The sequence below is a fragment of the Moschus berezovskii genome, chromosome 21 (assembly GCF_049115385.1).
Source record: "Moschus berezovskii isolate FMDL1 chromosome 21, NW_MosBer_1.0, whole genome shotgun sequence".
Lineage (NCBI taxonomy): Eukaryota > Metazoa > Chordata > Mammalia > Artiodactyla > Moschidae > Moschus > Moschus berezovskii.
The window spans coordinates 44,389,203-44,412,890 of NC_142480.1; the positions used below are offsets into that span (position 1 = coordinate 44,389,203).

General features: G+C 44.2%; 1 protein-coding gene across 1 annotated transcript; it reads right to left on the bottom strand.

The window, feature by feature from the left end:
• Positions 1 to 646: 646 nt before the first annotated feature.
• Positions 647 to 2,254, bottom strand: ANKRD34C (ankyrin repeat domain 34C). Its single transcript, XM_055417553.2, has one exon. The coding sequence runs from the start codon at positions 2,252 to 2,254 to the stop codon at positions 647 to 649; it is 1,608 nt and encodes a 535-aa protein (XP_055273528.2).
• Between the last annotated feature and the right edge of the window lie 21,434 nt (positions 2,255 to 23,688).

Genomic DNA, 23,688 nt, shown 5'->3' on the forward strand with positions numbered 1-23,688 from the left:
CAAAGGACACCCAAATTAGTGGATAAAATCTGTTGCTGAAGTTCTGGAAGAGCTCCATTGTGCTATACCAGCCAGTGCCCCCTGACATGGTTCAAGGTAGGAAGCGGATGCCAGAACCTCCCTAATGGGAGAATGCCACTTCTGTTTCCCTGGATGTAACACGCATCCCCAAATTTCATAGCCTGGGGATTGGTGTTGAGCCGCTGCACATTCTAACACATGTCGTTTTTCTCTTAGGCACTTTAAGATTTATGACACATGACATACTCCAAATACCACCTTGTGATTTAAATTCTTGTTTGTATGATATAAAATAACAGGTGTCAGCAGCTCAGATCAAGGTACCTGCTGTGCAACTTTGAAATTCCAAAGGTTTTCTTCTTTGGGAGATTTTTTTTTTTGTTTTTGAAATTTCAACTCTAAAACCCAGTTATCCTGAGCTCTTTCCAAGGAGCCCTATAAAACCCCAGATGTCCTTTCAGAAGGGAAGCAGCAGTCTGTTTCCATCTCTTTTGAAGCAGCCACACACCAGCATTAAGGAATGATCAGGATACAGAGAGCCTGCATGGTTATGTTGGTCTAGATTACAGTACTATTCATAACCTACATAGATTAAAAAAAAAAAAAACCTCCCTAAAAGCTTAGTCTAGGTCATGATTTCCTCAAAGTCAGACAGCTGCTTCATCTGTTCAACCTGCATAGAATGCCTCCGGAGGAGTTTCTTTTTACTTCTCAAGTCAACTCTCTTTGGTGAGCTTGGAGCGACAGGAACCATGGATTTTAAGCCACTAGCAAGTGGAGAGGAAGGTTTGCTGCTCACTCTAATATCTGGGATAGGTGGGTTCAGATTTACATTTAAAGGTGGGAGGAAGCCGGGCCTGGTCTGAGAAATTCGGTCCAGCAGCAAGGTTCCAGAACCTCGTCTTTCTAGAAGATGGGGTGGCCTGCGGCGGGCTGAGTTGGGTGACGTACTGGACACAGCGTCCAGGGACTCCCTGGAGCCTTGGAAGAGAGACAGGTGGGAGCTGTTGAGCTTCTTGCGATCCAGTGGTCCTTTGCCTGATTCTAGGGAAATGGGGTTAGGCAGGTCGGCCCCAGGCTGTAACTCTAAATCATAGAGGTCATTCTCCAGCCGTTTGAGGGTCATGGTGTCTTTGAGAGCAGAGAGACCGGCTGGGCAGATGCCCACCTTCTCTTGGTCGATAGGGAGAGTGCCTCTTCTGGCCAGACGTGGGTGGGGAGCCTGAGTCTTCTCGTAGGCTGCCTTCCACGAGGCTGGTGCCGAAGAGACTGGGATCTTCACAACCTCTTCCGTGACCGTGTGGACGAGGCTGGCATCTTTGCCATCAATGCTGCTGGTTCTGGAGAGGGGGCCCCTTCTGGGGAAGGACACATCACCGATGCTCTTGACCTCGCCGTCCATGCCCACGCTGGGGGTGTCGTCCTGACGCACGCAGGAAGCGGCCAACACGGAGGGTGCAGTAAGGCCCCACGGCTCAGACTGGAGCCTCTTCAGCTGAGGCAGGCGGGCCCTTTTGAGATTCCCAACTTTTCGAGCAGGTGACCCGGGTTCATTAATAGCCTTGGCAGTGTTGCAACTACTTGGATGCCCTGACTGGAGGCTAAAGAAGTTATCTTCCTTCTCCCTGGGTGGAGAGCCCAAGCCTGGAGCCTTCAGTTCAACCTCAGATGGAGAAGCACACGGGGGAGGCGACTGTCTGTCTTCCTCTTTGGGTGAAGGGGGGACATTCAGATACTGTTTGGTGGTTTTGGTGCCCGAAGACGACTTGTCTGTTGTTATGATAATCACCTCCTTGCCTTTGGCCTTGCAGGCATCCAGAAGATGTCTCAATGCATCCTTGTCATCTGCGTTTATGGCATAAACCAGAGCTGAAGCCCCAGTGCGGTCCTCAAGGCTGGGGTCTGCTCCATTCTCCAGCAGCAAGGAGACCACGTCCCCCCCAGCTCTTCGGATGCAGGCATGGATGAGGGCAGTCTTGCCAGACTTATCCTGGATGTTGGGGTCTGCCCTGTTATCCAGCAGGTACTTGACCATCTTGGACTTGCTGATGCTCTGCTGGTCCACATGCTTGGTGATGCATGCCACCATAAGAGCCGTCTCCCCCTTGTCATTGCTTTCATTGATGTATGCGCCCCCTTCCAGGAGAAGCCTTGTCAGCCTGAGCCTCCCAAGCCACACAGCCTTTAAAAGTGAGTTTCCATCTGTCCTCAGTTCCGTGTCATCATCCATCATCCTGGCTACAGCTTAGGGTATCTGAGCGACAGCAGCGGTCAGACCTAGCAAGGGAAGAAGAGAGAAAAGTGTCATATATTCTATAGCTTTAGAGAAGGAAGTGAAGCCCACTCCCGGATCCTTGCCTGGAAAATCCCACAGACAGAGAAGCCTGGTGGGCTACAGTCCATGGGGTCACAAAGAGTCAGACACAGCTGAGCACACATGCACACGTTCTGTAGCCGATCTGAGCAGCGCAGCTGTTACAGAGTCTGTATACAATCATGTCCCAGCCTGATCCCAAGTGATGCCACCTTGCTTGGTTTTGTTTTGTTTATTTATTAGCTATGCTGCATCTTGGTTGCAGCACATGGGATCTTTAGTTGCTGCATGTGGGATTTTAGTTCCCCAATCAGGGATCAAACCCAGATCCCCTGCATTGGGAGCTCGGAGTCTTAGCCACTGGAAATCTCTTGCTTGGTTATTTAACTTTTCTGAATTTGCTTCTTCAACTGTAACCTGGCAGGGGTGGGGATAGTGATAGTAGCAGGCTACCCCATAAAGTCATTGTGAAGATTAAATGAGATACTGTATAGATTAATTAAACAAGTAACCACATGCAAAGTAACTGGCATAATGTCTAGGAGAGATAAAGCAAGAAAACATGCATGCTCTTACTGCATTGACTGCACATGTTTATCACACTGCAGTTTAAGAACCTTTGTTTTTTGTCTGTTGGCATCACTAAGGTTTAAGTTGCCAGAAGGAAAGGTTTGGGTCTATCTTGTTCACTGCCGTAGCCTCAGCCTTTAGCAGTGTCTTACACTTCGTCGGTTACCTCGTCAATAATGATTTAATGCACTGTTGCTCTGGGTGTGTATCCAAAAGACCAGAATAAAATGCACTACAGTGGAGATGGGATTGTGAATAGTTTTCATGTTCTTCTTTCTGTTGTACTTCCTAAACCAAACATGTATCACAGTCATCACAGGGGGAAAAGATTATAAAAACAAGAACAGTCCAGCCATCCCTTTCCAGGCTGTATTTCCCACTTCTCCAGCAGATGTCAGAGTGCTCATCCTTGACGATCAGACTCCCAGACCCGCTGGATTGATTCACTGCCACACCCTCCCCTCTGGTTGAATAGACCTGAGGCAGAACCTGGACAGGGGATTGCATCTTTGCTCACCAATGTTAGGAAATAAAGCTCATACCAGAGCTTCCCCCATTGAAGTTTGTCGAACCTGGGTTTCCTGCATTGGTTTTCCTCGTATCGATTACCTAATCCCTGGATTTAGAGCCTCCAAAGTGGATGTTGATCAAGAGGTCTTTCAGGAATAAGGAGACACGGTCTCCCAGAATTGATGCCTGCCAGCCCTGGACCTCTCACTGGCTGCACTCTGCCCACATGACCCCTCCAGGTGGACTTTTCGTCCTTTGGGCTGAGCTGAGCAAGTGTTACAATGCCTGAGCTTTCCTCCTCCTCTGATGCACACCATACTTCTTCTTGCCTCACTCCTCTGAGCAATGATTGATCAATTTCCATCCCTCTGTTGTATAAGAGGGCTTCCCCAGTGGCTCAGCGGTAAAGAATCTGCCTGCCATGCAACAGACATAGCAGGAGCCATGGGTTCGATCTCTGGGTCAGAAAGATCTCCTGGAGAAAGAAATGGCAACCCACTCCAGCATTCTTGCCTGGGAAATCCCATGGACAGAGGAGCCTGGAGGGCTAAAGTTTATAGGGTCACAAAGAGTCGGACACGGCTGAAGCGACTTAGCAGCAGCTAAGGTCGCAAAGAATTGGACATGATTGAGAACACATGCGGAGAAGGCAATGGCACCCCACTCCAGTACTCTTGCCTGGAAAACCCCATGGGTGGAGGAGCCTAGTAGGCTGCAGTCCATGGGGTCGTGAAGAGTCGGACACGACTGAGCGACTTCACTTTCACTTTTCCCTCTCATGCATTGGAGAAGGAAATGGCAACCCACTCCAGTGTTCTTGCCTGGAGAATCCCAGGGACGGGGGAGCCTGGTGGGCTGCCATCTATGGGGTCGCACAGAGTTGGACACGACTGAAGCGACTTAGTAGCAGCAGCAGCAGAGAACACATGCACACAAAAATTAAGTAGGAAGTCAGCTTTTCTTGGCTCAAGTTTAGAGATGGATATATAGCCCTTTAAAACATTCAATACATGATAGTTGTTTCTTTTTTCGGAAAAAAAGCCCAATTCATACTTAAGTATATAAAGAAGAAGAGGTACCCTTTATGTCCCCTCCCAACCCTCTTCAAAGCGCCTCTTTCCCCTCAGAAGTAACTTTGATTTACAGTCTATGATGTATCTTTCTGCTTCAGATCATTTTCTGCTTCTTCCAAATGCTCTGTTCTAACAACTCCATCTCAGTCTGATCTTGTTGCAGTTGTGTCTATGTGTTCCTATGAGATTTTTCTGTAAAATCACTGCCATCTAAAGATACCATATGTTAAGTGCATCCACAAGAAGTCTCTGTTTCTGTCTCTTCAACTCTATGCTTCTCTCTTCAGTCTCCTACCAGTTCTATTTGTTTGTTGATTTATTTACTTTTTGACCGTGCTGGGTCTTCCTTACTGTGCAGGCTTTCCCTAGTTGTGGGGAGGACTTCTCATTGCAGTGGCTTCTCTTGGGGAGCACAGGCTCAGTAGTTGTAGTGGCCAGGGTTTAGTTGCCCTAAGGCATGTGGAATCTTACAGGACCAGGGATTGAACCCATGTTCCCTGCATTGGCAGGTGGACACCCAACCACTGGGCCACCAGGGAAGTCCTCTCCTACTGATTCTCTCTCCCTCTTCTCCTGGACGTGGCTTTTCTTTCTCTTCTGATTCTGTCATTTTAACTCTCCTGTGGTCCTCCATATGATCATTTTATTACAGTTCCATTAGTTGATAAGCTTGTTAATCCCTAACCTCTGGGCGTTTAAAGCAGAATTTTCAAGAGCGAAAGGAAGAAATGGAGATGGGAATGCCTACCCACTCCAGTATTCTTACCTGGAGAATTCCATGGATGGAAGAACCTGGTGGGCTACAGTCCATTGGATTGCAAAGAGTTGGACATGACTGAGCCACTAACACCCAAAGGAAGGAAAGGCAACGTGCAGCGAAAACAAGCTGACTTCCACTCCATCCAAAGGGCCCTTCATCTCCTGGTCACCCGTCTTCAGCACCTGCCTGCTACGCCTGTTCTTTTTATGCCCCATCTATCTTGAAAGCTGGCCATTGCTCAACTGCCCCACTTTTTCCTTTTCTTCCTTCTAGCTCTGTTCATGTTTCTAACTATAAGCCCGCCCTGCTCTTCTTTAATTATTCATCATCTCTCAAATCTCAGCTCCAATGTTACTTCCTTTTTAATCAAGAGAAAAATCACTCAAGATGGAAGGGAGAGAGTGGAATAAAATTACAACTGACTCATATCCAGACTATATAAAGAACACCTACAAATCACTTCCTCCAAAAGAGGATACACAAATGGCCAATAAGCACAGAAAACGGTGCTCAGCCTTGTTAGTAATCAAGGAAAATCAAATTAGAGCGCCGTGTAGCCATAGCACTACCCCCTCCAGCGAGGCTAAAATTAGACCGACAGCATCAAGGATGCAGGAAGATGGAAACAGGAGGCACGCATTGGTGGAGCATCAGTTGGTTCCACTGAGCCAATGCCTACGCTCTGACCCAGTAATTCCATGCCTGGTCTTAGGTGTGTGGTGGATCAAAAAGCATTGCCACAGAGTCCTCCCCTTCCTGTGTGCACACCAGTTGTGATGAGGTCTTCCCTCTCCTCCCATGGAAAGGAGGAGTCAGCATGGGATTTGCTTTGACCAATGAAAGTGAAGTCACTCAGTCATGTCCAACTCTTTGCGACCCCATGGACTGTAGCCTACCAGGCTTCTCCGTCCATGGGATTTTCCAGGCAAGAGTACCGGAGTGGGTTGCCATTTCCTTTTCCAGGGGATCTTCCCAACCCAGGGATCGAACCCAGGTCTTCCGCATTGCAGGCAGATGCTTTACCCTCTGAGCCACCCAATAAGATGCAGCAGAACTAACTTTGTGTGGCTTTCAAGGCAAGGCCTCAGGGGACCTTGCAGCTTCAGGATTTTCTGTCTTGGAATTTGACCGCCATGGACAGAAGCCTGGGGTATCCTGCCAGAAAGGACACAGGGCATTTCAGCTGACAGCCTCAGTGAACACTGGAGTGTCCATGAGGCCATCTCAGAGTAGCCAAAGCCCCAGAAAATGGCAACTGCATAAGGGAGCTTGGGGGAGGCCAGTGGATGTTCCAATTCTAGAACTATTGGCAAAGAAGTGATCCTTCACTTAAGCCACTCATTTTGGGGACGTTTTGTTCTCAGGAATAGATTACTGAGAAATATGCGTAGGAAAACACGTGCACAAATGATCCTGGCAGCCCTATTCATAAAAAAGCCAAAACTAGAAACAGTCCCTCAAGATGAAAATAGAGGAACTTCCCTGGTGTTCCAGTGGCTAAGACACTGGGCTCCCAATGCAGGTGGCCCAGGGTTTATCCCTGGTCAAGGAACTAGATCCCACATGCCACAACGAAAGATTGCTCATGCCCCAACTAAGACCAGGCCCAGCCAAATAAATACATACAGAACTAAATAAAAATATTTGTCAAAGAGAAAATAAAGAAATGGTAGTGTATTCACACACTGGAACACTATACAGCATCTTTGCATTCTCTGTCTCTCACACACACAACATACCAAAAGAAAAAATGTGGGTGCTGCATTCCCTGGGGTCACCTTCCTCACTTGGAGTATTGATCAGGTTAACCATCTGGGTCAGCCTCCTCCCTGTATCTCTGAGCCCTTCGAGGCAGGGAAACTGTCTTATGTCCCTCATCAGCTGTGTGATCATTTGAAAGTTGGATAAAGGGAAAGATGGAGGAAGGGAGGAAGACAATCAGGAAAGGAAGATGGAAAGGGGATATGCGTGGACCATTGGGCTGTCTCTCTGTGTTGTGTGTAGTGCCAGTCACATAGCTCTGGACCACCTCGAAGTCTGGGGTGGAAGGAGGCAGGTGGGGAGAAAAAGAAGAAAGAAAAGGAGGGAGAGGGTAGAATATCTGGGAGGTGTGTCTCTCCCTTCACTTAGCATCAGTGGCTACCTCCTCCTCTGAGCTCAGGCTGGTCCCTCATCTACTCTCCCCCCGGCTCCTAAGGAGACAGCAAGATGGAGGCTCAACATCCCAGTTGCTCTCTGAGGTCTGGGTTGTCTAGCCCATCGACGGAGGGAATTTTCTCTATCCCCAGTGAGCTACTTTTCAGGTTGTCTCTGGCCATTTTTTTTAATGTGGTCCTCCCCACTTAAATTCCTTAAATGATGAAAATGTGGGAGCTCCGTGCTAGAACAGAATCAGATCCTTACCTTATCCCTGTAGCCCAGATAAAGTGTACTGCCTTAATGTTAACTGTTGGCAGGCTGCATCCACCTTACACTTTTCACATCAAGAAAAGTGGGTTGAAGAGATTGCAGGTCACATGGCTTATTGACAAGAGCCTTGCAGATGATGCCAGACCCGCTTTGTGTATCATCCCAGATGTACGCCCACCTCTCCTCTCTGGGTGTTGGCTGCTGCCTTGCTCTCTTGCCCAAGTGGCCTTCAAAAGGTCTATAAGTTGGTCTTAGAGTCAGGTCACCCTTGCTGTCACTGCTGCAGATGGCTGAGCCCCACACCTGGGTGCCACCGAATAAGGAGAAAGAATAAGGTGCCAGGAGAAACTGACTATTGGAGAAACTGTTTCTCCATCAGCTGCCTGGAGAGATCAAGTTACTCTGCTCAGAAGTTGGTGGTGAGGATTGGCCTTTTGTAGGACAAATGTCGACTGATGGGAGATGGGTGGTAGCTGTCAGGTAAATTCTTTTCCCTTTCTTCTAATAGCCTAGTTTGGATCTGGGTGAGATGCAGTGGATTATACAATTTCCAAAAGACTGAGTTATCACTGCCCTGGTTGTCAAGCCATGAAGAGCTCAATAATGTCTTTCCTTTTCCTCTTTCCATACCTTGTGTTTCATTTCCCTTATTCCTACTTCCCAAGGTTTTATAACCCAATACGGTAAGTCCCCTGCATACATACGGATGAGTTCCATTCCAAGAGTGCATTCATAAGTCCAATTTGTCGCCAAGTCCCATGAAGTTAGCATACACACCCAAATAACATATTTACTATATAATACTGTACTGTAATATACTGAGATCAAATCAATCAATCCTGGAGCAAATAAACCCTGAATATTCATTGGAAGGACTGATGTTGAAGCTGAAGCTCCAATACTTTGGCCACCTGATTTGAAGAGCTGACTCATTGGAAAAGACCCTGATGCTGGGAAAGATTGAAGGCAGGAGGAGAAGTGGGCGACAGAGGATGAGATGACTGGATGGCATCACCAACTCGATGGACATGAGTTTGAGCAAACTCCAGTAGATAGTGAAGGACAGGGAAGCCTGGTGTGCTGCAGTCAATGGGGTGGTAAAAAGTCGGACATGACTGAGAGACTGAACGATGACTGTACTGTAATAGATTTATAATATTTTTCACACAGATAATGCATAAAAGCAAACACCAAAAAAAAAAAATAGTGCTGTAGAGTATACGAAAGCACAACCACATGTAGAGGATGCACCTACATGGCAATATATGCCAGATATGTGAACTGACTTACGTGATTGGACAGGTGAATGCACATTTGCATCTTTGAAAGTTCAAAACTTGAGGCTCATATGTAGGGACTTACCATAAAGTGCTCATATATATGTTTTTGCCCCAGGCTGATACCAACTGCCTTCTTTGAAACAGGGCTGTTTTGTGTTTAACTCAACTCCACTATAACGGTGACTAACATAATTTCAATGGCACATGGACTGGAAAAGAAATGCTGAAAACTAAAACATCACTAACACACACACTCAAAATATTTTTTTGATGGAAGAGATGAATGGGTAGAATTGTTTGCCTTTTTTGTCCATAAGTGTTAGTCTCTCAGCTGTGTCCAACTCTGCAACCCTATGGACTGTAGCCCAACAGGCTCCTCTGTCCATGGGATTCTCCTGGCAAGAATACTGGAGTGGGTAGCGATTCCCTTCTCCAGGGGATCTTCCCAAACCAGGGATCAAACTCGGGTCTTCTGTACTGTAGAGATTCTTTACCATCTGAGTGAATGGGGAAGCCCAGAAACCCTTGGATTATTTCATTATCCACAAACTATGGAAGTCTTAGACTTTTGAAGCTGAGAGGAGCCATCTTGTTCAATCTTTCCCCATTTATAAGTGGGAAGTTTAAAGACAGAGATTTAGTCTTTAATCTTGCTGAATCTAGGCTCTTTTCACTGCCAGGTCTTCCCAGACCTTTAGCCTGATTAGTGTAGAACAAGGCTGCATAGTACTGGGCTGGGGGGCTAAATGTACACAGTTCTGTATTGCTTGACTGGAACAGTGTTTGAACATTTTTTAATGGGATTGTTTTAAGATGGATTAAGCCCTGCCCTCAGCTGTGCCCAGCACCCTGTAGAACGCCACTAGGGTTCATTGCCAATCCTCTTCCTCTTTGAATCACCTGCTCCCTCCTTCCTTCCCCCACTACCATGCAACCACAATTCAAAGTTACCTGAATCTTGCCACATACAAGATCTCTTCAACACTTCCTCCCCTAGTACGTCTGCAGGGGAAGCTTTATTATCCTAACTTTACAGATACAGAGCCTGAAGTCCAGACACATTAGGTAATCTTGCCCAAGAGCACACATCTGTAAGGGGTACAGCTTTGATTTAAACTCTGTTCTTCTGATCCCAATTTCAGAGCTCTTTGACAGAATTCTGCCTGACATATCTCCCGACTATTGCAGCCCAGATTGGAGCTTAAGAACGCTGCTCTGCCATTTGATGTTTGTATAAACTGGGGCAAGTTACTCAAGTTCTCTTGCCTCAGTGTTCTCATCTGTGAAATGGGGATCATAGACCCATTTGTGGCGGGCTCTAACAATAAAGTAACTCATGTAGAGAGCGCTTTGCACAGGGCCTTGGCACATAGAAAGCTCTTAGTAATTGTTAAAATTTGAAGAAGGTTGGGTCCACTTTTCAAAATCCAGGAGGCCACGCCTTTCAGCTGTAGTGTTTGCGGAAGCTAGGGGGTATGTGTTTATACTCCACCTCTTCCTTCCGCAGTCACGGGAAGCAGTTAGAAGCGGATCAGACATTGAGTTCCATGTTTGCCTTTGCGATTCGAGAATCCTCTCTCCCAGCTGTAGGGGCGGCGTTGGGTAGCCGCCCTCAGCCAGGAGCCTCGTTTGCCTGGGGCAGAGACAGGATGCCGGGTGTTTTCGGCGCGTCGCGCGCTGCCCCCGCGGGCTCTGTCCGAGGTGCTGAACGCCTCAGGCTCGGGGCGCGCAGGCAGTGCGCGCGGGTTTCCATTGTTGCCAGTACCTGTGAGCATCATCGTGGAGATGGCCGAGTGTGGGGGTCAGGTGAAGCCAGGGCGGTAAGTGCTTCTCCCCTCATTTCTCTTAAATGCTTAGATTCATACTCTACACAATATCTGGCACATTTTCAGGATCATCACCTCTCACCCCCCGTTCATCACAGGTTTCTGCAGAATCTGAGGGCTTCGCTCCCCCTTCAGTCCATGCACAAATTCAGGCGCCTACCTCCAGGCCCGATCCACAAGTATTTCCGACAAAAATTCATCCCCCTACGCATCTCATCCCCACGCGTCAATACAAAAATAAAAAATTTAAAACCATCTTCCACTCCTATCTCCCACAATTTCCTGTGATAAAAACAGACTCTTTCCTACAAACCTCCCACTCATGCCTGTAGCTAAAACTACTTCTTAGGAGCTGAAGGTCCCATTCAGGTGACCAGTGGAGACCCCCCGGGGTGCGCTTACCTGGTGGGGACGCTCACCAAGCGAGGCCACCTGGGTCCGAGCCACGGGGAGTGTCATTGCTCCAGAAGAAAAGTCAGGGGGCGCCCCGCACCCCTGCCTGAGGCTGTGGGCTGGCTCGCCATACTGAGCCAGCGCCTGGAGCTGGGGTTACCTGGGGCCTCGCGGGTCCCGTGGAGTGACTTGCCCAGAACTTCTTTAGGGTTTATAAATAAAGCTTCTACGTCAGTTCCTTCCAATCACTCCATGCTCCTCCAAGTTGCAGTGGGAACATGGGAGTTTTTTTGGTTTGTTTGTTTGTTTTTTGAGCGAAAGGAAGAAGCGTGAAAGAAAGATAAGAATTGTCCCCAGTTCTGGCTTGTAGGTCTCCGGCGCAACCCCAGTCTTCAGCTGCTTCTTCGGTTCGGCTGGCTAAGGAGGAGCCGCTGCCCGTTGGCTCCTCAGAGCATCCCTCCAGCCGGGAGGCGCGCGGCTTGTGTGGGTGTGTGTGCTGGGGAGGCAGGGGGAAGGAGGGGGCAGCGGGGGCGGGGATGCACCTACCTGCAGCCTCGGGCGGAGGCGCCGGCCACCCCACCCCCTCATCAACACCTCTTGCGGGATTAGACTTGCTCAACAATTTAGCTTGAGTCTCTAGGAACCCCAGAGGGTGGTGGGTGCGGATGGGGCATGGCGACCCTTGGATCGGGAGAAAGTGAGGGGACGCTCCCCAAAGTCTGACACTGCAAACCCCAGACTGGAGGAGGAATTTGAACTCCTGTCTTCTTTCCTCTTTCCGCGGCTCTGCCTTGTTTCGTCAACGCCCTCCAATCTCAGGATGTTTGTCCACAGAATGGGAAGGAAAGGGAGAGAAGAGGGAGCAGGTGTGACGGTGAGACCGGGGAGAATCTGATTATCACAGGAGCGGTTGGATTCCATTCCAGCTCCATCCTTTAGCCCACCTCTGGCTTGTTCCTGGGACTTCCCGGAGAGCCACTCACCAACAATTTTTGCTTCCTTTATCACAAAAGTAATTCGTGACTTTTACAGGATTCAAAACACACAGCTTGTATTTAGAAAGCAGCTGCCCCCCCCTCCACCTAGCCTTGCCTCTGTTAGTCCCATTTCCCCGAGGTAACCTGCATTTTTAAAACACAAACCTACTGATATTTATCATCTACCTATATCTATCCATCATCTATCTATCTATATCAATCTATCTGTGGATCTATCTCTATTAATATATCCAGAGTTCTATTTTTCCTTAAAAAAACAAAAAAGTCCCGCATCTTCTTGAGTCAGTTTTAGTGGTTTACATTTTCCTAGAAAATTGTCCATCTCATTTACAATTTGAAGTTCACAGGCACCAAGTTACAACTAGTATTACCTTATAGTGTTTGCTTTTCTCTGAAATTGTACCCCCTTTTCATTCTTAATATTGCTTATGTGGGTCTTCTCCCTCCCGTGCCCAGTTTTTTTTTTAATCAAACTTGTCAAAGGGTTATCGATTTTATTGATCTCAAAAATGTAACTATTTTGTCATTTGCCTTTATCACTTAGTGTTTTCATAGTGTTATCATTGGAAATGTTTTCATGTGACACCCATTATTTGTTAAGCACTGAATTATATTTGGCAGGGCTGTCTGCAAAGCCTTTTCAAGGTTGCCGCTGCTAAATCACGTCAGCCGTGTCCAACTCTGTGAGACCCCATAGATGGTAGCCCACCAGGCTCCTCCATTCTTGGGTTTCTCCAGGCAAGAACACTGGAGTGGGTTGCCATTTCCTTCTCCAGTGCATGAAAGTGAAAACTGAAACTGAAATCACTCAGTCATGTCTGACTCTTCGCGACCCCATGGACTGCAGCCCACCAGGCTCCTCTGCCCATGGGATTTTTCCAGGCAACAGTACTGGAGTTGGGTGCCACTGCCTTCTCTGATCTATCTTTCATGGCTTCTAGATTTCCTGTCTAGCTTAAGGAAACCCAGAATCATAAGAGGAATTACTTAAGAGTTCTAGCAGCTTAGAACTTTGCTGTTATTGTTGTTGATGACGATGATGTTGTTGCTTAGGTTATCTCTTCATCTGGAAATTGTACCTACCTATAGGGTAGGGCAAGGATTTGATGAAGGCAGGAAGTAAACTGTCCTAACACCAAACCTGACTAGTCCATTCTCTACTTACTGATTCAAAATGCCATCCTTAATTATACCATGTATATATTCCCCCAACAAATTTATCTGGTCGATATATGTTCTTTTATAAAAACACAGTTGAATTAAAATTACTAATTTTTCTTAGGGCTTTTATGGGGCATCTATACTGATAAATAAAATTATTTTTTCTTTTTTAGGCAATGGTGGGGTTCTCATTCAGATTTGACACTAGGTTATGCTAACTTTCTAGGATGATTTTGAAAGCATCCTGGTTTTTCCTGCACATTGGTGTTTTTAAATTATAAGATATCTATCTGCTCATTTCTGATTTAAAGAATGCATCTATAAATCAAGCTGGGCTTGATGGATTTTGGAAGGCTAGATCTTTAATTATTCTTTCCAAAGTTATTGGCAAGTAATAGAGTATTCATTTTCTGATTCCTCTTGAGTCAATTTTGGGTGATTTATATTTGCTTAGAAAAGTCCATCTTATTTACATTTTCAATTTTATTGGCATGAACTTACAGATAACCTCAGAATTTTTCATCTCCTCTGAATCTGTTCTTCTTTAAAGTATCAACATTTATTTATTTTTGATTAAAAGTTCTTTTGATGTGGACCATTTTTAAAGTCCTTATTGAATTTGTTACAATATTGCTTTGGTTTTATGTTGTGGTGTTTTGGCCGCAAGGCATGTGGGATCTTATCCCCAACCAGGGTTCAAACCTGCACCCCCTGCATTGGAAGGCAAAGTCCTAATAACTGGACCACCAGGAAAGTCCCTGAGTCTGTTCTTATATTCCTTGTTTCATTCCTGATATTTCATCCCTACTTTCCCCCTGTTATTCTTGGTGTCTATAGCAAATGTTATTTTGCTGTGGTCAAATTATTGGATCTATGTAATTTCTACTTTGTGGCTTATTAAATGACCAATTTAAAATACTCAAGGAGCGTTTTTCCTCAATGGAGAAAATAATCTACTTTCTGTGTTTTTGGATACAAACAACACAAGTTCAGTTCAGTTCAGTTGCTCAGTTGTGTCCAACTCTTTTCGACCCCATGGACTGCAGCACGCCAGGCCTCCCTATCCATCACCTACTCCTGGAGTTTACTCAAACTCATATCCATTGAGTTGGTGATCCCATCCAACCATCTCATCCTCTGTTGTCCCCTTCTCCTCCCACCTTCAATCTTCCCCAGCATCAGGGTTTTTTTCAAATGAGTCAGCTCTTCGCATCAGGTGGCCAAAATATTGGAGCTTCAGCTTCAGCATCAGTCCTTCAAATGAATATTCAGGACTGATTTCCTTTAGGATGGACTAGTTGGATCTCCTTGCTGTCTAAGTGACTCTCAAGGGTCTTCTCCAACACCACAGTTCAAAAGCATCACTTTTTTGGCATTCAGCTTTCTTTATAGTCCAACTCTCACATCCATACATGACTACGGGAAAAATCATAGTTTGACTAGACAGACATTTGTTGACAAAGTAATGTCTCTGCTTTTTAATATGCTGTCTAGGTTGGTCATAACAAATCTGCCTGTAAAGCTGGTTGCACACTATCACTCTTTATAACTTTATTTTGTACTGTAAGTCAGTGGATTATATTGGTTAAGAGCACAGACTTTGAAATCAGACTACCTGGGTTTAAATCCTAACTCAGCCACCTACCAGTCATGGGATCCCTGGTGAACCACTAAACCACCCTGTGCTTCAGTTTCCACCTCCATAAAACTGAGTTCATAATAGGATCTACTTCATAGGCCGGGGATCAGAGGCAGCTGAGTTAATCCATGTTAAATGTTTAGTGCAGTTTCTGGTAGGGTGTAATTATATATGTCTTCACTACATTTGTGTATGTGATCTATTAATGTTTAAACTGTTATAGTCTCCCAGTATGCTCAAATTCATTCATTCAGAAAAAACTTCTTGAGTTGGGTCTATGTGATGTGATCTGCATTCCTTTATTGCTAGAGATTAAGCTGTGATCAAGAAAGACATGTTTTCTCCCTTTGTGGAGGAGCTTTCTGAAGATTAAGATTTGTCAGCATTTGTGTGTGTGTGTGTGTGCATGTGTGTGTATCAGCGGCTGCCATCCGTTTCATACAAGAGAATATGAGACAAAAGCCTTTTGCAACCTATCCCAAATCTGCCTTCTGGGTAGAATATCAGCCGCATCCCCAGAGATGCATCTTTTATGCTGGAGCCACTTGTTTAATAGCAACAATAATTATTTTTAAAAATAATCATTGCTAATAGTAGCAACAAACATTTTTGAATGCTTACTGTTGTCAACGTCCTCTAGTCAGAGTCCTCCAGGAACACACTTGTAGTTGAATATGTTGGATTTATTGCCTGTGCAGCAAGGGGACATGCACACCATGGGGAAGCATGGCGCATCTCAGCAGGAAGGTGTTAGAAAGAATGTGTTCTAGGATTTCGACCTGGTTGCAAAATTTGGGGAGAGTTCACTCTTCTTAACAGAAGAAAATCACATGGTATTCTGCCACCACACAGAAAATTATAAAGTGATCCCTGGTGCGTTGGTTCCCTATGCCCTCTGTATTTGTTGTTGTTTGTTTTTTATTGAGATATAATTGACATACAGCATTGTATTAGTTTCAAGTTTATAACATAATGATTCAATATTTGTTTAAATTGTGAAATAATCACCATAATAAATCTGGTTAACATCATCACCATACATAGTTACAAAATTTTCTGTATACGTGGTGAAAACTTTTAAGATTTACTCTCTTAGCAACTTTCAAGTATACAACATGGTATTGGTATTATTTAAATTATTTATTTATTATTTATTTGCCTGCACCAGGATCTTAGATGGGGGCACTCAGGATGCCCAACTAAGATCTCTTGGCAGCATGTGGGGTCTTTTTCTTTTTTTTTTTTTTTTTAGTTGCAGCATGCCAACTCTTAGATGTAGCATGTGGGATCTAGTTCCCTGACCAGGGACTGAATCTAGGCCCCCTGTGTTGGGAGCAAGGAGCCTTAGCCCCTAGGCCACCAGGGAAGTCCCTAGTATTATTAACTATAGTCTCCATGTTGTGCATTACATCTCCAGGACTTATTAATTATATAGCTGGGAGTTTGGACTTTTTAACCCCCTTCTCCCATTTCACCCACCCGCATGCCCTCTCCGCCTCTGGTAACCACCAGTCTGGTCTCTGTATCCATGAGTATGCCTCTGTTTTTAAGCCAAGGAACAGTAGTGTTTATTTCCCATTCTTGAGCAGTTTCCCTGCACAGAGTGTCTTTTTGGTCAAGTCATTGTCCACAGGGAAGAGAATGACAGACTCAGAGATGAGCACAGAGCTCTTTAGCTAGAGCTCTTAGCAAAGAGCCTTAAGAATCATTTGATTCATTGTCTTACACCATTTGGGAATCTGAGTTATAGAATGATGAGGTGCTTTCCCAAGATCATACAGCAAATTAACACCGGGACTACCAGGTCTTAGGAGACCAGTACTGGCAGACTGAATGTGTTCTAGACTGTTATAAAATTTGAAATAGCTTTTACTGGGTTTTGTTACAGTAAATTATAACACATGTACACAAATGTAATGTACACATAAAATACATTACATTACAAATGTGTTGCAGGTATATTCTAGATAAGATACAGACTTATCCTCCTAGTCCTTTTGTTACACCTCTTAATTCTAAAAAAAAAAAAAAATTGTTTGTTTCAAGTGTTTTTATGGCACACTTAAATCAGCGAGAGATGCTTTTTGATGCAAGTAATAGAAAGCTCCATCTAAACAGAGGGATTTGTTTTCTTATATAACAAAATGAAGATGGGCAGTTGCTACTGTTGGTTCAGAGGCTCAAAACTTTCAGGACCAGCAGTGCACTAGAAGGCTGCTGGCAGCTCCAGACAGAACATTTACATTCCAGACAGGAAAAAATACACAATTTAAATCAACAGCTTTATAGCCTGAATTTTGAGAAAGAAAAGAAATTTAATGCAGATTTTAAATGTGTCCTCCAGAAAGATTGTATCAGTTTTCATTATCCCTTGCTCATTATACAGCTCCAGAACATGCACATTCCAGACAGGAAAACTGCAATGTCGTAGAGCCAGAGGCATGCGTCCCTTTTATCAGAAAAACACACCTTCCCCAGCAGTACATCTCACAGCTGACTTCTCCTTAATACTTTGCATTAGAAATTAGTCATATGCAGGAATTCCCTATGGTTGGGAATCCACCTGCCAATGCAAGGGAAATGGGTTCAGTCCCTAGTCCAGAAAGATCCCACATGCGGTGGGGCAACTAAGTCGTATGCCACAACTACTGAGCCCACACACTGTAGAACCCGTGCCCCACAGCAAGAGAAACCACAGCAATGAAAAGCCCATGCACCGAAACTAGAGAATTGCCCCCGCTTGTTACAACTAGAGAAAGCCCTCGCACAGCAACAAAGACCCAGCACAGTCAAAAATAAAAATAAATTAAAATAAATTCTAGAAGATATCAGTCATATGCAAGAGATGTTGGGGATACAGACAGCAAGATTGTTATGGTTTGTATTAGAGCAAGAAATGACTCTTTTCCTTGGTTTGGTTTAATGTTACCGCAGTGAAAATAGAATTCTGTTACCAAGAAAATAAATAGGAAATGCATAATGTGACCAACACAGTGTTTGTCACTGAAAACTTGAAAAATGCAGGTGAGCAGGAAAAAGAGACCATATACATTTAAATATGTAATATAATTTTACAAAACGAGAGTTCAACAATCAAGTATATTATATTTATACTGTGTCCTTTATCTTCTTCCCCAAAGTTCAGGCTATAAAGCTATCAATTTACTCTGAGAGCTTATATTCACATAATTGCATGCTATTTTTCTACTTCATTGTCAATGGTTACATTGTATTTTAGTGCAGGCATGAACCATAATTTCTTTACACAATTCTGCTAAGGATATGAAGGTTTTATGTAGCTTCTCTCTATTGTAAATAACATTGCAATGAAGATCTTTTAGTTAGTCTTTTTCAGATTTCAGAATTATTTCCTTAGAGTAAAATATTTGAGATTTTAGACAAAAGGGTATGCAAAATTTTAATATTTTTGATACAGATTTTAAATGTGTCTTCCAGAAAGATTGTACCAGTTTTCATTACCCCTTGTTCATTATAAAATGCATCCTCAACCACACTGGACCTCATTATTAAAGAAATGCACCAATATGATCTTTTAAAAATATATCAGGTCATTGTTTCAATTTGTATTTCTTTTTTTTTTTTTGTATTACTAGTCAGGTTGATTTTTTTTTTTTTTTGGCCATGCCATGTGGCATCTGAGATCTTCCCCAACCAGGGATCAAACCCCTGCATTGGAAATACAGAGTCTTAACCATTGGACCTCCAGGGAAGTCTCACAGTCAGGATGATTTCTTTAATGTTTATTGCCTATCTTTCTGTATAATTACTCATTGTATCTTCTAATCACTTTTCTGTTGGTGCCAGTGATTCAGAGTTGATTAGAAAATAGGCATAAAGTAAATAAAATGGTTCATAATTTCTCAGTCCACAGATAATCACTATTGTTCATCTATTTTTCATATGGGTTATCTATTTATTTCTCTCTCCCTCTCTCGTCTCCTATCTATCCAACTATTTCTCATTCAATCTTTCTGTCCACCTGCCTATCTTGTGATTATTTCATGAAAGTTTGAATATCATTGAATTTCAGCAGTGATTCTGATGCAGACAGTCCATTAGAAATTACTTGGTATATTAAAAAAAAAAAAGTAGCTGATTCTCCTTGAATGGAGGAGAACCCATGCATGGATGATTTTGGAAGATCTCCAAAAGATAGTAATGTGGAGGCAGGGCTAAGACTCTCAGATGACCTTGTTTCGTCCCAAACTCCCTAATCAGGATGTCCGTGTTGATGCCTGATGCTGCTGAGACCTACTGTTTCCGAGAAGCAGGGGTAAAAGTGACTGCACCCAGAGGTGGCACAGTGACAACGGTCAGGATGGCTGGAACCTGCCCCCAGCAAGTTGCCTGAAAACCTGAATGCATCCACAACTCCCAAACACCCTTTTCCTCCCAGTCAGTTCAGTTTAGTTCAGTAGCTCAGTGGTGCCTGACTCTTTGTGACCCCATGGACTGCAGCACGCCAGGCTTCCTTGTCCATCACCAACTCCCAGAGCTTGCTCAAACTCATGTCCATTGAGTCGGTGATGCCATCCAACCATCTCATCCTCTGTCGTCCCCTTCTCCTCCTGCCCTCAATCTTTTCCAGCATCAAGGTCTTTTCCATTGAGTCAGTTCTTCGTATCAGGTGGCCAAAGTATTGGAGCTTCAGCTTCGCCATCAGTCCTCCCAATGAATATTCAGGGTTGATTTCCTTCAGTATTGACTGGTTTGATCTCCTTGCAGTCCAAGGGACTCTCAAGAGTCTTCTCCAAAACCACAGTTCAAAAGCATCAGTTCTTCAGCGCTCAGCTTTCTTTATGGTCCAACTCTCATGTCCATACATGACCATTGGAAAAACCATAGCTTTAACTAGACAAACCTTTGTCAGCAAAGCAATTACTCTGTTTTTTAATATGCTGTCTAGGTTAGTCATAGCTTTTCTTCCAAGGAGCAAGCGTCTTTTAATTTCATGGCTGCAGTCACCATCTGCAGTGATTCTGGAGCCCAAGAAAATAAATTCTGTCACTGTTTCCATTGTGTCTGCATCTATTTGCCATGAAGTGATGTGACCAAATGCCGTGATCTTAGTTTTTTGAATGTTGAGTTTTAAGCCAGCTTTTTCACTCTCCTCTTTCACTTTTATCAAAAGGCTCTTCAGTTCCTCTTCACTTCCTGCCAGAAGGGTGGTATCATCTGCATATCTGAAGTTATTAATATTTCTCCCAGCGATCTTGATTCCAGCTTGTGTTTCATCCAGCCTGGCATTTCACATGATGTACTCTGCATGTAAGTTAAATAAGCAGGGTGACAATATACAGCCTAAACGTACTCCTTTCCCAGTTTGAACCAGTCCATTGTTCCATGTCCGGTTCTAACTGTTGCTTCTTGACCTACATACAGATTTCTCAGGAGGCAGGTAAGGTGTAATTTTCCACAGTTTGTTGTGATCCACACAGTCAAAGGCTTTGGCATGTTCAATAAAGCAGAAGTAGATGTTTTTCTGGAACTCTCTTGCTTTTTCAATGACCCAACGGATGTTGGCAATTTGATCGCTGGTTCCTCTGCCTTTTCTAAATCCAGCTTGAACATCTGGAAGTTCTCTGTTCCTCCCAATAGAAAGAGTCATTGCCCCCAAGAAACTTCTTTAGTTATTATCCTGTCCTTTTGGGGGAAATGAAAGTTGTGGGGAAACCAGCAGAGGCAACCAGCTCACAATGTTTGTTTCATGCCAAATGTATGCTGTTATCTCTGCTTCAGTTCTTTTATAACTTCTCTCTAAAGAGATGGCATTGAATGTATCAGAAAGTGTCATGGTAACATAAATGCTGCAGTATCATGATCACTGTCTTCCTTCCCACCCTCTTCTAAAGGCTCCTACAGAAATTGTTTTTATCTTTTCAGATTTGAAGTACTTTATAAAAACACTCAAGCAAATATTTTAGCAAAAATAAATGTCCCCAAATAGCCACTCTATCCAGTATAAGTCATGATCACCAGTGTTCCTCTGAAATGCCCAAAATAGAGTCCGTGCTAGCAGTTCCCTCCAAGGAGCGTCCTTGTTTAGCTAACCTAGTTAGAAGCTGTGAGCTTGTGCTTTTGGGTCCTGTGAGAGACTTGTGTTTTAAAAATAATTTTGTCTAAAAACTCTTCTCATCTCTCAAAGGAGATTCTTGATATGCAAATTTCCAAGAACTGGGAGCGTGGAGCTGACCTGTTTGTGGAGATACAGCTGTTGCTTGCCGACCCCCAGGATAGCACTGTATGGTTTATACCAGGAACCATATTTGAGCAGAAGACCCTTTGGATCTCCTCCATCATGTTTCCTTTGGGCTGTGTTTCTCTGCTGGTGGTGTGGACACTACCTGCTCTGATATCTTTGTCACTCCCTTTAGAGCATCAGATGTGGAGGAGAGTTCCTTCATTTTAATCTGATTCCTGCAATGATTGAGGAGAGAAGTGGGTGTGCTCATCACCTGTTATGGATAAAACATACTTATGTCAGAGGGAGGACATGGCTAAACTCAACATTTGACTAAGACAGTGGCCATAAATCTTATTGGTGCCTGTGATGACAGGAGTGACCAGCTTATCCTGATTTGTCCAGGACTTGCCTGGCTTCAGCCCTAAGAAGGCCAGCGTCCCAAGAACCCTCTCAGTCCTGGGCAAACACAACAACTGGTGACCCTGGGTAGAAGCCCAAAGCCACCACTCAGGATCTGGAACAGTAACCCCTGCTGGGTATCATGATGAAATTTTATAAAATTTGAAATTATACATAGGACAGGTCTTCCCTGGTGGTCCAGTGGTTGAGAATCCACTTGCCAATGCAGGGGACACAGTTTCAATCTCTGGTCCAGGAAGATCCCACATGCCACCAGGCAACCAAGCCCACAACTAACGAGCTTGTGCTCTAGAGCCTGTGCTCTGTAACAAGGGAAGATACCACATTGAGAAGCCCTCACACCACAGCTAGAGAGTAACTCCCCAATTGCTGAAACTAGAGAAAGCCTTAATGAAGCAATGAAGACCCAGCTCAGCCAAAAATAAATAAATAAATAAAATTATATTTAGGAAAATAAAAAAATAAAATTCAAACTATCCTGATTTATAGTCTGTTATCAAGACTCCTGTCAATGTTACATTCATGATAGTTATCTGTCTCTATACAGCAGAAATATTAAATTTTAGCTTGAACCAACCAATCAATGAATAAAAATATATTTCCATAACATAAAAACAACCTTCTCAACAAAATTTAAGTAAGTGTTTCAAAACTTGCTCTTTTCCACAGAGGGATTAGTTATGAGTTATTTAGTATTAGCATCACTACGAACAAAGCTAGTGGAGGTGATGGAATTCCAGTTGAGCTATTTCAAATCTTGAAAGATGATGCTGTGAAAGTGCTTCACTCAATATGCCAGCAAATTTGGAAAACTCAGCAGTGGCCACAGGACTGGAAAAGGTCAGTTTTCATTCCAATCCTAAAGAAAGGCAATGCCAAAGAATGCTCAAGCTACCACACAACTGCACTCATCTCACACGCTAGTAAAGTCATGCTCAAAATTCTCCAAGCCAGGCTTCAGCAATATGTGAACTGTGAACTCCCAGATGTTCAAGCAGGTTTTAGAAAAGGCAGAGGCACCAGAGATCAAATTGCCAACATCCGCTGGATCATGGAGAAAGCAAGAGAGTTCCAGAAAAACATCTATTTCTGCTTCATTGACTATGCCAAAGCCTTTGACTGTGTGGATCACAAGAAACTGTGGAACATTCTGAAAGAGATGGGAATACCAGACCACCTGACCTGTCTCTTGAGAAACCTGTATGCAGGTCAGGAAGCAACAGTCAGAACTGTGTATGGAACAACAGACTGGTTCCAAATAGGAAAAGGTGTACGTCAAGGTTGTATATTGTCACCTTGCTTATTTAACTTCTATGCAGAGTACATCATGAGGAAGGCTGGGCTGGAAGAAGCACAAGCTGGAATCAAGATTGCCAGGAGAAATCTCAATAACCTCAGATATGCAGATGACACTACCCTTATGGCAGAAAGTGAAGAGGAACTCAAAAGCCTCTTGAGGAAAGTGAAAGAGGAGAGTGAAAAGGTTGGCTTGAAGCTCAACATTCAGAAAACAAAGATCATGGCATCTGGTCCCCTCACTTCATGGGAAATAGATGGAAAAACAGTGGAAACAGTGTCAGACTTTATTTTTTTGGGCTCCAAAATCACTGCAGATGCTGATTGCAGCCATGAAATTAAAAGACGCTTACTCCTTGGAAGGAAAGTTATGACCAACCTTGATAGTATATTAAAAAGCAGAGACATTACTTTGCCAACCAAGGTCCATCTAGTCAAGGCTATGGTTTTTCCTGTGGTCATGTATGGATGTGAGAATTGGATTGTGAAGAAAGCTGATCGCCGAAGAATTGATGCTTTTGAACTGTGGTGTTGGAGAAGACTCTTGAGAGTCCCTTGGACTGCAAGGAGATCCAACCAGTCCATTCTAAAGGAGATCAATCCTGGGTGTTCATTGGAAGGACTGATGCTAAAGCTGAAACTCCAATACTTTGGCCACCTCATGCGACGAGTTGACTCACTGGAAAAGACTCATGCTAGGAAAGGTTGGGGGCGGGAGGAGAAGGGGACGACAGAGAATGAGATGGCTGGATGGCATCACCGACTCTGTGGACATGAGTTTGAGTGTACTCTGGGAGTTGGTGATGGACAGGG